General features: G+C 39.6%; 1 protein-coding gene across 2 annotated transcripts in view; it reads left to right on the top strand.

Annotated features, from left to right (window-relative positions):
* Slc17a8 (solute carrier family 17 (vesicular glutamate transporter), member 8) overlaps window positions 1-11,823 on the top strand; it is a 39,239-nt gene extending 27,416 nt beyond the window's left edge. For both annotated transcript variants that reach the window (XM_013020315.1, XM_013020321.1), the window contains 3 exons: window positions 5,984-6,094; window positions 9,018-9,145; window positions 11,258-11,823. In XM_013020315.1, the coding sequence (XP_012875769.1) occupies window positions 5,984-6,094; window positions 9,018-9,145; window positions 11,258-11,602 (584 nt within the window). In that variant the 3' untranslated portion in view covers window positions 11,603-11,823. The remainder of the gene's footprint in view (window positions 1-5,983; window positions 6,095-9,017; window positions 9,146-11,257) is intronic.
* The last annotated feature ends 6,151 nt before the right edge of the window (window positions 11,824-17,974 follow it).

Here is a 17,974-nt window from a genome sequence, read left to right on the forward strand (position 1 = left end):
CATCATCATCATCATCATCATCGGTATTATTATTATTATTATCATATGCTGGTCCTGGGGCTTGAACTCAAAACCTGGGCACTGTATCTGAGTTTTTGTGCTGAAGACTTGCACTCTACGTCTTGAGCCACAGCTCCACTTCTAGCTTTTGGTTGTTAATTGGAGATTAGAGCTTCACAGACTTTTTTGCTCAGGCTGGCTTCAAACCACAATCCTCAGATCTCAGCATCTTAAGTAGCTAAGAATGCAGGTATAAGCCGCCTGCTCCCAGCCATGTTGATTTTTTTATCCAGTTTATTCCTTTTTTCCTTCTTATTCTGCACATACATATGATTTGAAAAGGCACAGAAGCATTTTCTCTCCATATTCTTCTATGCTGTGCATGGGTGGTGCATGCATACACACATGTACACATGTACACACAAATTCATACCAACCACTCTCCTGCTTTGTTTAGCTTATGCTTTCTTTTGCAAAGAAAGAGGAAGGTGCAATTAGTTAGAGACTCTCATAGTGTTCATGGCTATTTACCTTTTCTAACCTCTTCTTTACTTCTCAGCTCATTTATTTTGCTTTATAAATGAGCATTTATTGAGTGCTGTCTGTGCCCAACATTAAGTGAAATTGTTTACATACATTATTTTATTTAATCTGTAGAATCACTATGTAGAAGAGGTACTATAGAATCACTACGTAGAAGAGATACTATTACTAGATACAACTTACAGACAGAAGTTCTGATCCTGTGTAAGATATGAGGTTTGGCTGATCCCATTGCTAATGCTCTTAGCCACTCTGTTCCTATTCAAGATTAGATAGGAAAAGTCTATTTGGAAGTAAATAATATATATGGGGAGATTCAGGAGCAGGCACAATATGATCCTACAACATCATGGAAATCCAGTGTGACTAATAATCTAAAATGATAAACAGGACTTGTTGTACATGCTTATAGAACCAGCATGAGGGAGATTAAGATGGGAAGGATTTTGAGTTTAAGGCCAGCCTAGGCTATATACAAGAGCAAAACAAAGTAAAGCAAAGCAAAGCAAAACCAAGCCAAACCAAACAAAAATACCAGAAGCTTTCCAAATGAAGCATTCAATAAATGCCTACTATTCAATTATGTCTCCATTGACTAAAGTAATGTATTTCTAAATCAGCAAGTTGAAGTCAGATCTTGGGTGAATTCTAATTTCACAACCACTTCAAAACCCAGATGCCTTGAAGACTCTTGAACACGTTCTGTGGCAATGTTGTGTCATATTTAGTTCTGTCCTGTTTAGTGCTAATGCCTCTCTGTAATTGGTGGAGATGATGTTGGCCAGTGGAGGAGAGCTCTCAATTATCTTTTACATTCTAACCAAGAGCAAGTTGAGAGAAAATCTCCCCACCACTGCAGAAATTATTATTTGCATATGAAATCTCCTGGCTCCTCTTCCATCTTTGAAAAATACCTCGATTCAGTATCTCCGTGTACATCAAGGAAAGCAGTAGCATTTGTAGTTTGGGTTGTCTCTGTTTGGTACTGAAGATTGAACCCAAAGCTTCATGTCTATTAAATAAGCATTTCCACTAATGATCCAGTATCCCCAACCCTTCTCCTTGTCAGCGTCTTCTTCCTGCCCTTCATCTTCCTCCCCTTTTGCCTCCATAAATTCTATATAGGATTTTATTTTTTATTACTAGTCCTGGGGCTTGGACTCAGAGCCTGGGCATTGTCCCTGAACTTCTTTTGCTCAAGGCTAGCACTCTGCCATTTGAGCCATAGTGCCACTTCCAGCTTTTTCTTTTTATGTGGCACCGAGGAATTGAACCCAGGGCTTCATGCATGCTAGGCAAACACTCTACCCCTAAGCCACATCCCCAACCTAGGATTTTTTTTTAAGGAGAAAACACACCTTGCTTAAATACAGAGGTAATTATAGGAAAACAGAGTTGTGTGCTATCATTGGATAATCCAGATATATGTTGATACAGCAAGGCCATAACAATGATCTTCTAGAGAACTTCCCATTTCATAAAAACAAATAGAGAGGACATTTGTTATCTGAGGAGAATCACACATGTCTTGGAGCCTGTCACATCCTTCTTTTCTTCCATAGTCAAGGATTCTAGGAGGTTACCACCATTTAGCACAAACCCATCACCTTAAGACATGATAGTCTAGAGTTCTTGTTCATTCCCAATCAGGCACATTTCCAAGATCCTTGGAGACCAATGTCAGATTCTTGTATGCCTTGCTAAAGGATGTGTGAAGCATGACTAAAGTAAAAAAAAATCCAGTCTGGTTGAATCAGTTGCCTGTGTGAGCTTCAGACTGTTTTTTTAAAAAAATATGAAATGAAAGTTTTCTTGACTTTTAAAATTCTACTGGTATTTCTCTCAACTCAAGATAGGTTCATTTGAGGATGCATTGGCTACTCCGATGTTTACATTTTATTGTTAATCTCTCAAAATACACAGTTCTATTTGCAGATTTTTAACTGTCAGCAGAAACCACTTAAGCCTATTATTATTATTTTGGAGATAGGTTCTTACAATAAGGTTGTTACAATAAATAGCCTTGAACTTATGATACTTCTGCCTCCAACTTCTGAGTGCTGGGATTAGAGGCATGCATCACCCCATTTAGGCTTTTGTTTGTATTTATTTATTTATTTATTTTATTGTGAAAATACCATACAGAGGGTTACAGTTACAAGGGCAAGGTAATGAATACATTTCATATCAAGCTCTCTCCTCCCACCCCTCGCCAAAGTTGTAAAGTTCATTTTTCAACATAGCATCTTGTACATCTCATTGTTGCAGTGGGTCCACCTGTATCCCTATTCAAACGATTTGTTTTTTCCCTTCCCCTCCACAAAGTATACCAACATCAAATACAGTGAAAACAGGAGTTATACCATGGGGGAGCATTTAGGCTTTTATTATATTTCATTTTTCCATTTAGGCTTTTAAAGGCCTTTTCTTCAGTCAGCAGTTTTAAAAACCATTCCCATGATAGTGCTCTGTTATCTTGGCAACTTGGGAGGCTGAGGCAGGTAGATCACAGGTTTGAGGCTTTCCCAAGCTATCTAATGAAACTCCATCTCAAAAAAAGAGAGGAAGAGAAGGAGGAGGAGGTAAATAGAAGATGATCAGGAAGAGGAGGCAGACAAGGAGGAGGGTTGGGGATGTGGATCGTTAGTGGAAGTGCTTGCTTATGGACATGAGGCCCTGGGCTCAGTCTCTAGTACCAAACCAAGCTGAATGAAACAACAAGCATTACTGCTTCCATAGTTTTCTACGACCCTCCGTAGTTGTACATTTAATAGTTACTAATGTTTGTCCTTCTTTATGGTGATTTTGAAGACATGGGTTCAGACAGATAAATAGCAGTCAATATCTACAATAGGTGATTATACCTGGTGATCCCATTTTATTTCCTTGGTATCAATTTACTTTTATTTATTGAGCACCTACTACATTGCCAGCTAGATTCTGTAGTAAAAGTATGGGTTTATGGAGAGGCAGAAACACCAATGAAAAGTTACAAAGTAATGTAAAAAGGTTCTAGTATATAAAGAAGAAGGAGGAGATGTCAGCATCCCTGGTTAAAGGTGAGACGGTTATCCACAAAGGTTTCTAGAGAAAGCATCCAGTATTGGAAGAGGACTTTAAAGAAAAAGAGAACTTAATGGGGAATAAGGAATCCAGGCAAAGGAAGGGCATGTGGCAAATACTCTGCACAGACTTGAGGTTGACCTGTGTAGTTAGGAAACAGCTGTAGAGTGTGAGAATGACAGACAAAGAGCTTCATCAGGGTGAATAGACATGAGCACAGAGGCAAGGTTTGCAGAAGAGAAGCAGCAAGAGGGACTATTATTAGCACTGTACTAGTGAAGTGCGACCCTTCATTAATGATAAAGAAAGAGTAATTAAGCATGTAGTTGAGAAACACATTGGGGTGGCTAATGGATCAGAAGAGGACAGAGAAGGAAGATCCATCAAATGTTGGAGTTGCCATGTAAGATGATGGGGCCCCAGGCAGTGGCGAAAATAACAGTGGCAAAAGTGACAGTGGGAGGTGACAGAGATTTTTTTAAGGCCTCAGAACCATCAGAGCTCCATATGAAGCCTGAGGAAAGAATTCCAAGGGGCTTCTCAAGTGTCTGCATAATGGATCTCTGGCTGCCATTTGTATCCATATGTACACACATTTAATATTTATAGATCAGTTTCATCTTTTGGTGTCCTATAAGATTGTGTTGGCATTTCCTTGTGTGTGTGTGTGTGTGTGTGTGTGTGTGTGTGTGTGTGTGTGTTTTGTGCTGGAGTTACTGGGGCTTGAACTCAGAGTCTCACATTCTTTCTTCAAGGTTTTTCACTCAAGGATGATGTCCTATCACTTGAGTTACATCTGTATTTCCTTCCAGCTTTTTGCTGGGTAATTTGCAGATGAGTGTCCTGGATTTTTGTCTGGGCTGGCTTTGATCTGTGATCTTCAGATCTCAGTCTCTTGAGTAGCTAGGATTACAGGCATGAGCCACTGGCACCTGGCCTTTATTTATTTATTTTTAGCTGAGGAATTGGGAAAGTGATATGATTTATCCAAGGTCACAATATAGTGGTTCTGAGTGAAATCTGAAGTTAGCTCTTTCTGGACCCTAAACTCAAGCCTGAACCTAAAGAAGAAAAAGAAAGAACCTGTGATTGGTTTGCTTTGGCTTTTGAGGAGTGAAATAAGGTGAACCAAGTATGTAGCCTTGGAGGTAACTGTAGTTCAATCATATGGAGTTAGTGGACAGTCTCCAAAATAGAGTCCTGCTAATTACCCTTCCTTCCTCCCCTTCCCATCCCGCACCCCACAACTTCACATACTGCAAAGGGTGTTTATACCATCTTCCTGTCTGATGTTAGTTGAATTTCATTTCTTTCTTTCTTTCTTTCTTTCTTTCTTTCTTTCTTTCTTTCTTTCTTTCTTTCTTTCTTTCTCTTTCTTTCTTTCTTTCCTTCCTTCCTTTCTTTTTTCCTTCTTTCTTCTCTCTCTTCATTTCTTTTCTTTTTATGGTGAGAAGAAACTTATTTATAACTTTATCATCATATTTTATTGTGTTGTATTGTTATGAATGAAAGGAACAGAAAATAGTTTTGTCCTGAGAGCTGGGTGAACTTAAAGGGGAAGAATTTTCTCTTATGCTCCCCAAAGAGTAAGATATTGTGTTTTATTTCAGATGATCACTACAGCTGTCTGGCTGCTTTCAACAGTTAATATTAGAAGAAGGTTATCTATCATGTTATTTTATGTGAAAAGCCCCATGTTTTATGTGAGAGTTTCTTTTCTTCTTTTTCTTTCCTTCCTCCCTCCCTCCCTCCCCCTCTCTCTCTTTCTTTCTCTCTCTCTCTTTCTTTCTCTCTCTCTTTCTTTCTCTCTCCTTCCTTCCTTCCTTCCTTCCTTCCTTCCTTCCTTCCTTCCTTCCTTCCTTTCTTTCTTTCTCTCTTTCTTTTTTTTCTGGAGCTTGAACTCAGGGCTGAGCACTGTTCCTTAATGATTTTGCTTGAGGCTGATGATTGACCACTTCAGCCACAGTTCTACTTCTGGCATTTTTTGGTGGCTAGAGATGAGTCTTGTGGGCTGCCTGGGCTGGCTTTGAACCATGATTCTTCAATCTCAGCTTTCTGAGTAGCTAGTATTACAAGCATGAACCACCCATACTTGGCTTATGAAATGGAAAAAGCAACTATCCCTTGGTGAACTAACAGCATTCCTCATTCTGGAAGCCTTGCTGGAATAGACTGGGATCATTTGGAGCTCAAGGTGCAACGGGATAATGTTAGAAAGGTCACGTGAACATAGTCATGAAGTCTTGAAACATCTGTAAGTACTGTGCCGGATTGTATACATTTAGGATGGGAAATATGGATTCTTACTTGATAAATCAATGATGTTGGGCTGACTGATATGAGAATAACATTGCCCCTATTCTCTTTTTATTTGCAGGTTTTGGCATGGAGGCCACCTTGCTCCTGGTGGTTGGTTTTTCCCATACCAAAGGGGTGGCTATCTCCTTTCTGGTGCTTGCTGTAGGATTTAGTGGCTTTGCTATTTCAGGTAAAGCATTCTTTGGGTTTCTGAATCTTGTCTATAAATTCATCATGTAGCTGGGCGCTGGTGGCTCACGCCTGTAATCCTAGCTACTCAGGAGGCTGAGATCTGAGGATCACAGTTCAAAGCCAGCCCAGGCAGGAAAGACCGTGAGACTCCTATCTCCAATAAAACCACCAGAAAACCAGAAGTGGTGCTGTAGCTCAAGTGGCAGAGCGCTCACTTTGAGCTGAAGAGCTGAGGGACATCACTCAGGCCCAGAGTTCAAGCCCCACAACCGACAAAAAAAAATTCATCATGTATTACTGGGAAGGAAAGTCAAGACCCTGCTTTTGTGGTTTGCTTTCATGTGTGTGCTAGTCCTAGAGCTCAATGGCACTCAGGGCCTGATTCTGTCCCTTAGCTTTTTTTGCTCAAGGCTAGTGTTCTCCCATTTGCTCTGCAGCTCTGCTTGTGGCCCTTTGGTGATTAATTGTAGATAAGAGTCTCATGGACTTGCCTACCTGAGCATCCTCAGATCTCAGCCTCCCGAGTAGCTAGGATTACAGATGTGAGCCATTGGACCCTGGCTACTTGTTTCTTTTAGGAAGGAAAAATGTCTATTTTCAAAGTAGCTTACAGGTAAGAAGTTGGGTTTGGAAGTACATAGAAGTGGATTTGAGACCTTGCTTGACTATTTATAATGTATAAAAGAAATAACTTGAGCTGGTCACCAGTGGCAGATTGTGATTTTGTAGGTCTAGAGTATGTCCTGAGAGTCTACATTTCTAACAAGCTTTGCAGAGTGAAGGTATCGTTATTCTATACTCTCTTTCTGTGTGTGTGTGTGTGTGTGTGTGTGTGTGTGATTACTGGAGATTGAATTTATTGCCTTATATGTGCTAATCAAACACTCTACCACTGAATCACATACCCAACCCTTGGGTTTTTGAGACAGGATCTCAATTGGTAGTTCAGCCTGGTCTTGAACTCACTATGTAGCTCAGGTTGGCACAGAACTTGTGTTCTTCCAGCCCCTGCTTCCTGAGTGCTGTGATTATAGACCGTCATTACCATGTCTTGGAGGGGAGTCCACATGTTGAGTGGTGAGGATAGATCAATTCTGACTTGCTTCCAGAAGGATGTTGAGGAACCCCTTCCTTCCCTTGATAACTCTGTGAGGCAAGAGATTCATATCCTGTTCCCAGAGATATTGGATCATTCTGGTTCATATTGTTTTCATTCTCCTGAACTGCCAATTAAGTCACAATCAGGAAGAGAGGCACCCAGTACTCCCGGGGTTATGAGCTGCCTTTTAAAAGCACTTACTTTATCTTGCCACTTTAAAACTATGATCTCACTTTATTCTCATTGCAATCCTGTGAAAAGGACATTGCTACATCTATTTTACTGATGAGGAAAGGGAGGCTCAGGGAGGTGATGTAACTTGCCCAAGTATTTTGAGTGCTTAGACTGGAATAAAGATCTGACTCAACAATGACACTCTGAGAAGGACTACAACCCTGGGAGCAGCCATTACTCAAGCTCTCCTGCCTGCCAACTTCATAAAGGATAAATAGGATTATCAGGGAAGACTGGCATGAATTTGGAGCTGATTATAGACATCAGAACCAAGATAGGTGAGGTTAGATACAGGGCTAAGTAATTGGTTACTGCTTTGAGAAATATCCTAGGTAGAGAAGACAGACTCTCCCAGCTGGTGTGTAATTTTTTTTATCTGCTATGAAAAATATATCAGTGATTCTCCCCCCCCCACTTGAATACTGGTATTGTATAGCGAGACACTTAATTGGCTTTTCTTCTATCATCTTTAACTGAACATAGATGCCTAGTTTGGCTTTGTATCAGAATATAATACCAATGATATTAATTGCTTCTTATCTTTGAATTCTTTTCTAACAAAGCATTCAACACATTCATATCACAGTAAGATTAACTAATTTGAAGCAGTTTCATGTTCTGATTGGCACTGTGATCTAAAAGAGATGGTATATTTATTACTGCCTCCAAAGAAAAGTTTTCTTAAAATTTCTTCCTGAATGGAAGTAGGAAAATAAGCAACTAATGAGTCAGATTAGAAGAAAAAAATGTTTTTAATACTATTTTTAGGTTCTTTGTACAGAAGAGAGATAAAAAACAAACCAAAAGGAAAATATACTTCAGTAGCTCACATCGACAATTAATAAAAACAAATTCATTGAGGGATTACCATGTGCTAGAGACTTTACTAGTTTAGGGAAGATGATGGTAGACAAGATAGATGGACAATTAATTACACATCAAAAATTCTTTGGATTGACAGATGTAGAGGTGCATGTCTATAACCTCTGCTACTCAGGAGACAGAGAAGAATCACTTGAGTCTGAATTAGGGCTTGGCCAATATAGTAAAATACCATCTCTAAATAAGTAAATAAATAAAGTTAAAAAAATAAAAAGAGCATATTTTGGCATAAAGTAACATGTTACTTTACTTAATTATTAAAACAAGTTTGTAAGATAAGTGCCTCACTTTATAGCTTTTTAAGAAACTGAGGAAGTTTGTAGATCTTTTGCTCAGACTTGCATATTGATTAAGCTGTCAAAATTGAGGTCTAACTTTTAAGATATACTTCCTGGGCAATATTGGCAGTTAGTTCCCATTACATTAAGCCTCTTCTGTAGCTTTGCCCTTTTCCTGATTTCCAACCCTCTATTTTTGGTAGTTCTAAATCCAAGTCCATGTAGATCTTCCTAATCACTTGTGAATATTGTATCCCACTTAGAGCAGACACTGCGTAGTGAGGCTCCATTGGGCTTTTTTGGTAGAGTATCAGTCATATACTTGAGGAGATCAAATAGACGGATGAGAGCTGGGGTAAGCCATGTTTCACAGAGGGCATTTGGATTCTGGGCTTGACCCTGACTTTGAAGGTTTGGCTTTACCTTAGGTTTTAACGTCAACCACCTGGACATTGCGCCCCGCTACGCCAGCATTCTCATGGGGATCTCAAATGGAGTGGGGACCCTCTCCGGCATGGTCTGTCCTCTCATCGTTGGGGCAATGACCAAGCACAAGGTAATGCTCTCTTTTGTGGTTATGCGCTATAATAGTAGAGGAAAGAAGGGCCATGCAAGCTGAAGACCCCAAGGCCTTACCCCAATTTAAAGTTGTAGCCTTAACAATGGTGAACAACGTCTTCCTCTTCAGCTTCTTCCTTCTTCTCCTTTCTACCTCCTCTTCTACTTTTTATATCATTGTTGATCTGTTTGTTTTGCTTTTTTTAATAAGATTTTTATTGTGAAAATACTGTACAGAGGAGTTACAGTTACATGAGCAAAGTAATGAGTACATTTCTTATTGTTTTGCTTTTTGAGAAAGGGATTTTAGTATGTATTCTAGGCTGGCCTGGAACTCACAATCCTCCTACCTCCACCTCCTGAATGCTGGAATTACAGACAGGTACCACCACACCTGGCTAAGCCACTGTTCGTTGATGGCACTTGGGCTAATTGTTGTTTGGCTCTACATTTTATCAGCTGGGAAATAAATGTTTAGGGGAAAGGGCAAAGGCCCTAGAGACTATTGAGGTACAGAAAAAAAACTGAGATGAGCCATTCAGGATGAATGAGTTACCCAAGATTGTTTTATAATTCCAAGTGCTTAAACTTTATAGCCTGTTTCTATCTATGGCTTAGCATGTTCCAACATACAAGCCTTAGTGCTGTTATACTTCCCTGTTAAGAAAGAGAATAAACATGACATTAATGACCCTTCTAAGAACTCTCAAGGGTGTGGCCCTCAGTCCCCACTGAACTCAACTTGGTGTATTTAGACTAGTGTGGGTGGCACAGGGAATTCCACTGCAGGCCACAGGATTTCTCTAGATTTATCACTGAAAAAAAAAGGTAGGTCTTGCCTTATTTAAATTAGAATTACTGACTCATGATGGTTGAAAAGAATCATAGGTTTTTACTTACTTGTTTTTGATTGCTTATTACAAATATGTCTTCAGAAATTCTTCCCTCTTCTTAAAGAAGAAAAGATAAGGTGACTTTGTTTTTTTTTTTGACAGAAAAAAAGATGGGATTTGGGAATTTTATAGACAGAGGATTTGTGTTCTCTCTGTCCATAATATGATAAAAAAATCCAAGATACTATTACCCTCTAATTTTAAATATAAGTTCCTATTATATTTTGGTTTACTGTTTTTAACATATAGACAATGATTGTAAATAAGCTATGGCTTTCAAGGTTGAATACTTTGTTATTATTTTTTGTTGGTGGTCGTCATGGGGCTTGAACTTGCGGCCTGGTGCTGTCCCTCAGCTCTTTTGCTCAAGTCTGGTGCACTACTATCATTTTCAGCCACAGCACCACTTTCAAGGTTGAACACCTGAATGGCCCAAATATTGCTCTGTATTCAGTGGCAGGCAAGAAGGAAACCTCTGATGTTTAGCATAGTGAGGTACTGTGCTGTTTATTTTAGCCTACTATGTGAGAGAAAACTCCATTTGTATATTCAACATAGTGGTGCAATGGTGTTGCGTGTAATTTATATTATAATTTTATGTATTTATTTTTTGTACTGAAGTTTGAACTCAGGATAATATATTCACTCAGACTTGATTGCTCAGCTGGAATTCGACCTCAAAATGCTTCCAGTCTGGCATTTTGCTGGTTGATAGAGGACTTTTCTGCCTGAATTGTCTTTGAACAATAATCCTCAGTTCTCAGCTAAGTAGTATAGTATTATAGGCATTATAGCCATGAGTGCCTTGCTTGAATTTATTTTCAAATGTGCTCTTAAGATTAAAAGTGTGCATTAATTGTGATCTGTAACTGTTTGATCTGTAACTGTTTGTGGTCCTGGGCTTTGAACCATTTGAGCCAGGTAGGGTCTTGCACATTTTTTTCCTCTGGACCAGCCTTGAACTTCCTATCTATGCCTTCCTCAGAGCTGGGATTACAGGCATGTACTGCTCTCGCTGGCCCTTTTATGTTTTTAAGCACTCAAATTTTGTATAGGTCTTGAATGTTGGGTTGGACACATGTTCTCCCAGGGACGCCAGATCTAGAGCTGCCTTTGCTGTAAGCAGGTGCTTTTGTCCAGTAGTGGCCTTTATGACACACTCCTAACCTCTGTTTTGGGCTGAAATATTGAATTTGGTGCATTATTTCCTGGTTTAGACCCGTGAGGAGTGGCAGAATGTGTTCCTCATAGCTGCACTGGTGCACTACAGTGGTGTGATCTTCTATGGAGTCTTTGCTTCTGGGGAGAAGCAGGAATGGGCTGACCCAGAGAATCTCTCTGAGGAGAAATGTGGGATCATTGACCAGGATGAATTAGCTGAAGAGACAGAACTCAACCATGAGCCTTCCGGGAGTCCCAGGAAGAAGATGTCGTACGGTGCCACCATGCAGAATTGTGAAGTCCGGAAGAAGGAATGGAGCAGACAGAGAGGAGCCACTGTTGAGGAGGAAGAGCCACCATCTTACCAGAATGAGGAGGGACATTTCTCAGACACATCCTAATGTGTGAGCTCCATGTCTGTCATCTTACCTTGGAGCCACAAAGTATCCATCCCTATTCCTTTCCATAGCCCAGCTTGCCAGAGAGCCAAGTATGGGGGACATCAGAAGAAACATGGAGGAAGGGAGGAGACCTAATCAGCAAGAGAGAAAAGAGAAATGTTATCTTGCAGTGACGCTATATGTATGGAGTTTGCTTTCAATTGATAAAATAGTTGATCATAGGCTGGGCACTGGCTCATGCCTGTAATCCTAAACTGGTCCGAAGGCTGAGATCTGAGCCAGTCCAGACAGGAAAGTCCTTAAGACTCTCATCTCCAATTAATCATCAAAAATCAAAAGTAGAACTGTGACTCACGGTGCTAGCCTTGAGCACAAAAGCTCAGGGATAGTACCCAGGCCCTGAATTCAAACCCCAGAACATGCATACACACACACACACATACACACACACACACACACACACACACACAGAGTTGATTATAGTGTTTAAAATTTGGATTGGCAATTGACCCTACTCTCAAAGAACTGAATTTATTCAGACAGGAAGGACTAGGAGAATAAGGAAGACAAGTACACAATGTTGTTCAAAGAAATATTGAAAGAGACAAAGATATTAGGCTTGAGGAGAGTAAATGAGAGTTGTCACTACATCTCAGAGGGTAGCTGTGCATGACTGCTGTGGCTCACAGAGGCTTTCTGTTGTGCCAGGTGCTTTATGAACATCCTTATTCAATCTCCACACTCCTCTAATACAATGTGTTATCCTTACTTTACAATGAAGGAGACTAACGCAGAAGAGTTTGGCTTGCCCAAAGTCATCATGTCAAGGCTAGGGCTGAGATGCGTGAAGCTCTCTCAGTGTCAGTTTTAGAAAGAAGGTAGTTCAGTATAAGAAAGACATTTGCAAGGATGACAATGGAAAAGAGAATGTGTGGGTTGTTCCCTGTTGGAGCAGGTGTGGAGATGAGGATTTTTTAAGTTGATGGAGCAAAGGGGGTTCAAGCATTCTGTAAGAGTGTGGCCTGAAAGACCTTTACAATCCTATATTACTTGAAGAGTCAAGGGATTCTGTGAATTTATGGTTGTTTAATAAGCATCACAGACTACATGGGAGATTCAAAGAAGTTGAGAAAAAAAAAGTAGCTAGACAAGAAAACCAAATTTCTAAGAATCAAATGGCCACCTGGCATTTAAAGCTCACCTTTCTATAATAACCAAGAATGTGACTAAATAATGTCCCAGATTACTTGTAAACCTTCAAGACATGTAATAATTTCGGAAGTATGTCATGCTCTTTATTAGGTAAAATTCGGCTAGTCTTCTAAGTACATGCATGTCTTAGCATTTTCTGCTGCTGAGTATATTAGGGAATTTGACTTTATCTTATAAAATTGATTATAAAAATGATTGAGGTACTTCGAATAACTTTGTTTGGAAAGATATTCAGGGGAAGCACAATATTATAGCAGTAGTTATATAAGTAAATGCTAGAACAACTACATCGTGAACAACTGGACCTATCGTTGGTATTGAAAAATTCGTCTTTGATTCTACCAGGCAATAAGGTGGCTTTGCTCCAGATATACTTTAAAATGTTAAGGCCAAATAAAAATATAAGGCTGGCAGGTAAAGGGTTACGCAAAGGTAAAATTATTTTCCTGTCCATTGGTTTTGACATTATTTCTATTTTTCAGAAGAAAAATTTAATATCATGGAAAACCATAGATTTACTTAGTTTATTATTATAGTAAAGTGTTTTTTTATTCCCCCTAATTTCTCTCATCTATATATGTCTGATCCCTTGCTGTACCTGTGGAGTTGTAATGTGTTTTATAAAAATAACAATCTCAGATTAAAAGATAATTGTCTGACTTTCCATTAAACAATATTATTGTATCATTTATAATTTATGTTGTCAGATATATTTAAATATCTTTAATGAGTGAATTCACTAAGACAGTTTCTGGCATATAGAAGTGCTCATAAATAGCTATTACTATTGTTCCTAGATTTTAACCTTTTGAGGGGAAATTTTGAGCTGTAAAGAGAGCATGTGTTATCATTTTCATTAGTCACAAGGTTTATTGTGAAAATGGTGATGTTTTCTAAATAAATAAATCAGAAGTTTATGGCAGCCAGTTGTTTTTGTTTTTGTGTGTTATGTGTTAATAAAGTAAATAAATAGGTACATATTATAAATAAATAAATATATATATATCCCTCATTAGGTACTATTGTAGGTTGTAGCACAAAGTTGTAGTTGTCTCATTTGAAGTTGGTATCACCTGCTTAAATCTCACTGTTTGCCTCTAATTTGCCCTCAGAGAAAAATGGATCCTGGATCATGGTGTTCAAAGCTCAAAAAAGCCTGTCTATATTATTCTGTTTTCTGTGTAGATTGTACTAGACATATCATTACGTTGGAACACCAACGTAATGTTGGCAAGTCTATACGTTTTCCTGCAAACATCCATTCATAGAGTACCCCCAACCTTGCCTGCTGGGAGGCCAAGCATGAGTTTAAGGTGGCAGGGAATGAGTTTAAGGTGGTTGGATTCTTGAGTTAATGAAGTCTTGATTGTCCTTTTCAGACAGTGAGCACAGGAGAAAAATAATCAGTATTCAAGGAATAATGGGTCATTTGTTAGACCTGTCTAGGTATTAAATTCAATAAGTAAAATTTGAAGCTTTCTATTTAGATTTCATGCTGAATCCTTTTTTTTTGTTTGGTCAGTTGTGGGGCTTGAACTCTGGGCCTGGGCACTGCCCCCTCAGTTCTTCAGCTTAAGGCAAGTGCTCTACCACTTGAACCATAGCTCCACTTCCGGTTTTCTGGTGGTTAATTGGAGATAAGAGTCTCACGGACTTTCCTTGCCAGGCTGGCTTTGAACTGTGATCCTCAGATCTCAGGCTCCTGAGTAGCTAGGATTACAGGTGTGAGCCACTGGTGCCAGGCAATGCTGTTTCCTCTCAACTGCAACATGCTTGTTCTTCCTCTGTGTGTATCTGAGCTAATCATATCACTCTTTTGACTGTGCCAGAACTCCTAAAGTCATCTTTGACTACAAAATTTGCCCCCCCTTGTCTTCTCTGTAAAGTTCATTAATTTAACTTTCAGTCTGTAGATTCATGTTTTCCATTGGATTTGGCAATACTCCACCCTGATCTTTTAAGATACAACTCCTGCGTCAGCCTCTGGAGTGCTGTGATTACAGGTGTGTGCCATCATGCTCAGTTTGTCATTCTGTAATTGTTCTGATTTGTTTTTCAGTTCTTTATTTCTCAAAGAGAGAAAAAGCAAGGTCTCATCTGGTAAAATGTCATTCATTAGGTTCTTAATTTTGATTATTTTCTTTCCAGTTCTAGAATTAAAAAAAATTGATTCTTCTTTCATTTATGCTATGTTTTATTTCCCGCCTCCATTCTCTGCTGAAATGTTCAGCCTTGTATTTTATCTCCTGCAACAGAGCAAGCTAATTGTTGTAAAGTCTGCTTAGTGTCAATCTTCCGAGATCATGTGATTGTGTTTCTATTTTCTGTTTACTTTGCTGGGCTTTGTTCATATAATCTCATCTGTATCTACACCTGGTTTTCTTCAACTGAATCAAATGTTATATTGGAAAGGTTGTTTGAAGAAATACATTTTGGCTTAAAATCCCCTCCTCCCCTCTCCCAGGCCTTTTACTTCTTGTGGAAGTCAGGGTATGGAGATATTCTTGGCCCCCAGAGATTTCAAGCGTAGCTACATGCCATCGAAAGTCTCTTCCAATTTATCTCCACTCATAAAGGACAGAACTTCAGGGTCCCAACCACATCACTGTGGTTTCTTTTTATTTTTTTAAACAGGGTCTAACTTTTGACACAAAACTGTCTCTGTCAACATTAACAAATGCTCCTAAGAGAAAAGATGCTTCAAACATCGAACTCACTTCTCTGGGTTTTTATCTTCTTATAGTTGGTCAGATAGCTTGATAATCTTTACTACTTCCAGTACCTCCAGGTAGAAAGTTAAAAACAACTTTGTCTGGGTTCTTAGTAGGAATGTTGATTGGAATTCCCTAGTCTGTCATTAATGGACACTGAAATCACCTTTTCTTTTATCTTTATAGATTCTCTTCTTTCCGAGGATGGTGAAACAATAAACTCTTAAATTGTCAGTGATTAAACACAGCAAAAGTTCAGTTCTGTCTGTGCTTTTTACAAGTTGAGTGGCAATTTGTGAATAGGAGTTCTATGAATGCAGTGTCCTCTTTTTTTTCTTTTCCTTCTTTTTGCTCAAGGTGAGCCACAGCACTACTTCTTGCTTTTTTGAGTAGTTTGTTGAAGATATAAATCTCATGGAGTTTCCTTCTCAGGCTGCCTTTGAACCAGATCTCAGCCTCCTGAGTAGCTAGGATTACAGGTGTGAGCCACTGGCGCCCAATTTACAGTATCTTTCATCTCCTCACCAATGAGAATTTGATTTATAGTGTCTGAATAATATTATTTCATATTAGGTGCCTAGACCAGTGGTTAGAAGTTTTTGGTAGTTTCCATTTCTTCCCACTGTTCTAAATAATAGTGATTAAGTCCTTGATTATAAATCTGTATGCTTTGATCTGTAAGAGACATTTCCTAGGAAAAAAAATCAACCTGACTTTCCATTTTTACATTGTTATTCAGTAAGGAAGTGGCTAACTTAGTTAATATCAATTACAGAGCAGATACTGCTGTTTAGAATAGACCCCAAAGGTCCATATGTTAACAACCTGTCCCTCAACCTGGCTCTATTAGGAGGTGGGCTAATGGAATTCCAGTCTCTTGTGTATTCTCTCCTCTGTTCCTGGTCTATAGGGATGAGGGGGGACAAGTTTCCTCTGCCTTGTGTTCCTGCCAACTAGTGCTGAGCTATAGCAGACCAGTAGTCAGTCTGTAAGGCAGGATTTGATCCTGGATCAAAATCTTCAAAAGGATAAGCCAAAAGAAATTTTCTTCTTTTAGGTTTAGTACAAGTATTTGTTATAGTGACAAGAATATCCTGAGACACAAGGATATCTTGAAATAATAGTTTCTCTCCCCCTTTTTCAGTTTCTTTTCCTCTTTCCCTTCCCTCCCTACCCTCCTCTTTCCACATACAATACATCCTCATGATATCAGTGTTCAGAAATAAAAGCAGCATTAAACCAGTACCATGACTCTGAAGGCACCGCAGCCAGATCAGCCCTTCATCCAGGAAGGAGTGACCAGGTGGGTCTACTTTCCTTTCCTCAGCTTTCTCCAATAGACATGTTGTTGCCACCAATCAAGCCAGAACTCAGGGCTCCCTTTTCAAAACCAGGGGGCAGAAGAGCTTTTCTGGTGAAGCTCCCACTTTGCCGGATTTTTTCACATGCAGAGAGTATCTTGAGGAGGAAGGAGTGACTATCTAGTCAGATTCCGAAGCAGCTACACCTCTGTTATTCCCCACGGACCTTCCATGCTCTGAGGGGAGACCTCCAGACTTCTCTGTTTGGGCTGTGGATAGAGCCCACAGAACTCCTTCAGTCGGGGTGTCAGTTCCTAGATTCCTGGGGAAGAGGGTTTATCTGTAGCATGACTAGCAGTTGTGATGTTCTCAGAGTTGCCATGACCCAACAGAAGGTAGAATCATGCCCAGCTGAGCTCTAAAGGGTGTGCTGAATTAGAACTAGTAATTACAGGGGCCCTGTAGCCTCTGCCTGAGATACCTTTGAAATACCAATTTCTTGGTTCAGCATCTGGTTTTTGTTTGTTTTTAATTCACATCTTCTTTTTTTCCTCTTCTTGGATGGATTTGAACTTCAGTGGTAGAAGACTTGTCCAGCAGGTGGAAGATCAATTTTCAGCACTTAAAAAACATCCAGCATCTTCTTCTTTATGTCCTCACATTTGCCCTTTCTTTCATCTGAGTTCTTCTTGTTCTATTTCTTATCCTCCCTCCTCCTTTCTCTAATGCAATAGATCAGAGGAATCTGGTGGGTAGTCAAGTGGGAGAAAACATCCAGTTTCTCTAACATTTCTACCATTCCAGATAGTGACTGTATGACACTGGAATTAAAAAAGATTAACTTGACTTGGAAAGTACTGACATTGTTTCTTCTCAACAGACTAATATGTAATAAAGCATGACGAACAACATTCCAGGGAGGTAATAAACATTCTTGAACATTCTTTTTTTGGGGGGGTCCGGTCGTGGGGCCTGAACTCTGGGCCTGGGTGCTGTCCCTCAGCTCTTCAGCTCAAGACTAGCGCTCTACCACTTGAGCCACAGCGCCACTTCCAGCTTTTTTCTTTTTGCTTATGTGGTGCTGAGGAATGGAACCCAGGGCCTCGTGCATGCAAGGCAAGCACTCTACCACTGAGCCACCTTGAACA

This window comes from Dipodomys ordii, unplaced genomic scaffold, assembly GCF_000151885.1.
Source record: "Dipodomys ordii isolate 6190 unplaced genomic scaffold, Dord_2.0 Scaffold3, whole genome shotgun sequence".
Lineage (NCBI taxonomy): Eukaryota > Metazoa > Chordata > Mammalia > Rodentia > Heteromyidae > Dipodomys > Dipodomys ordii.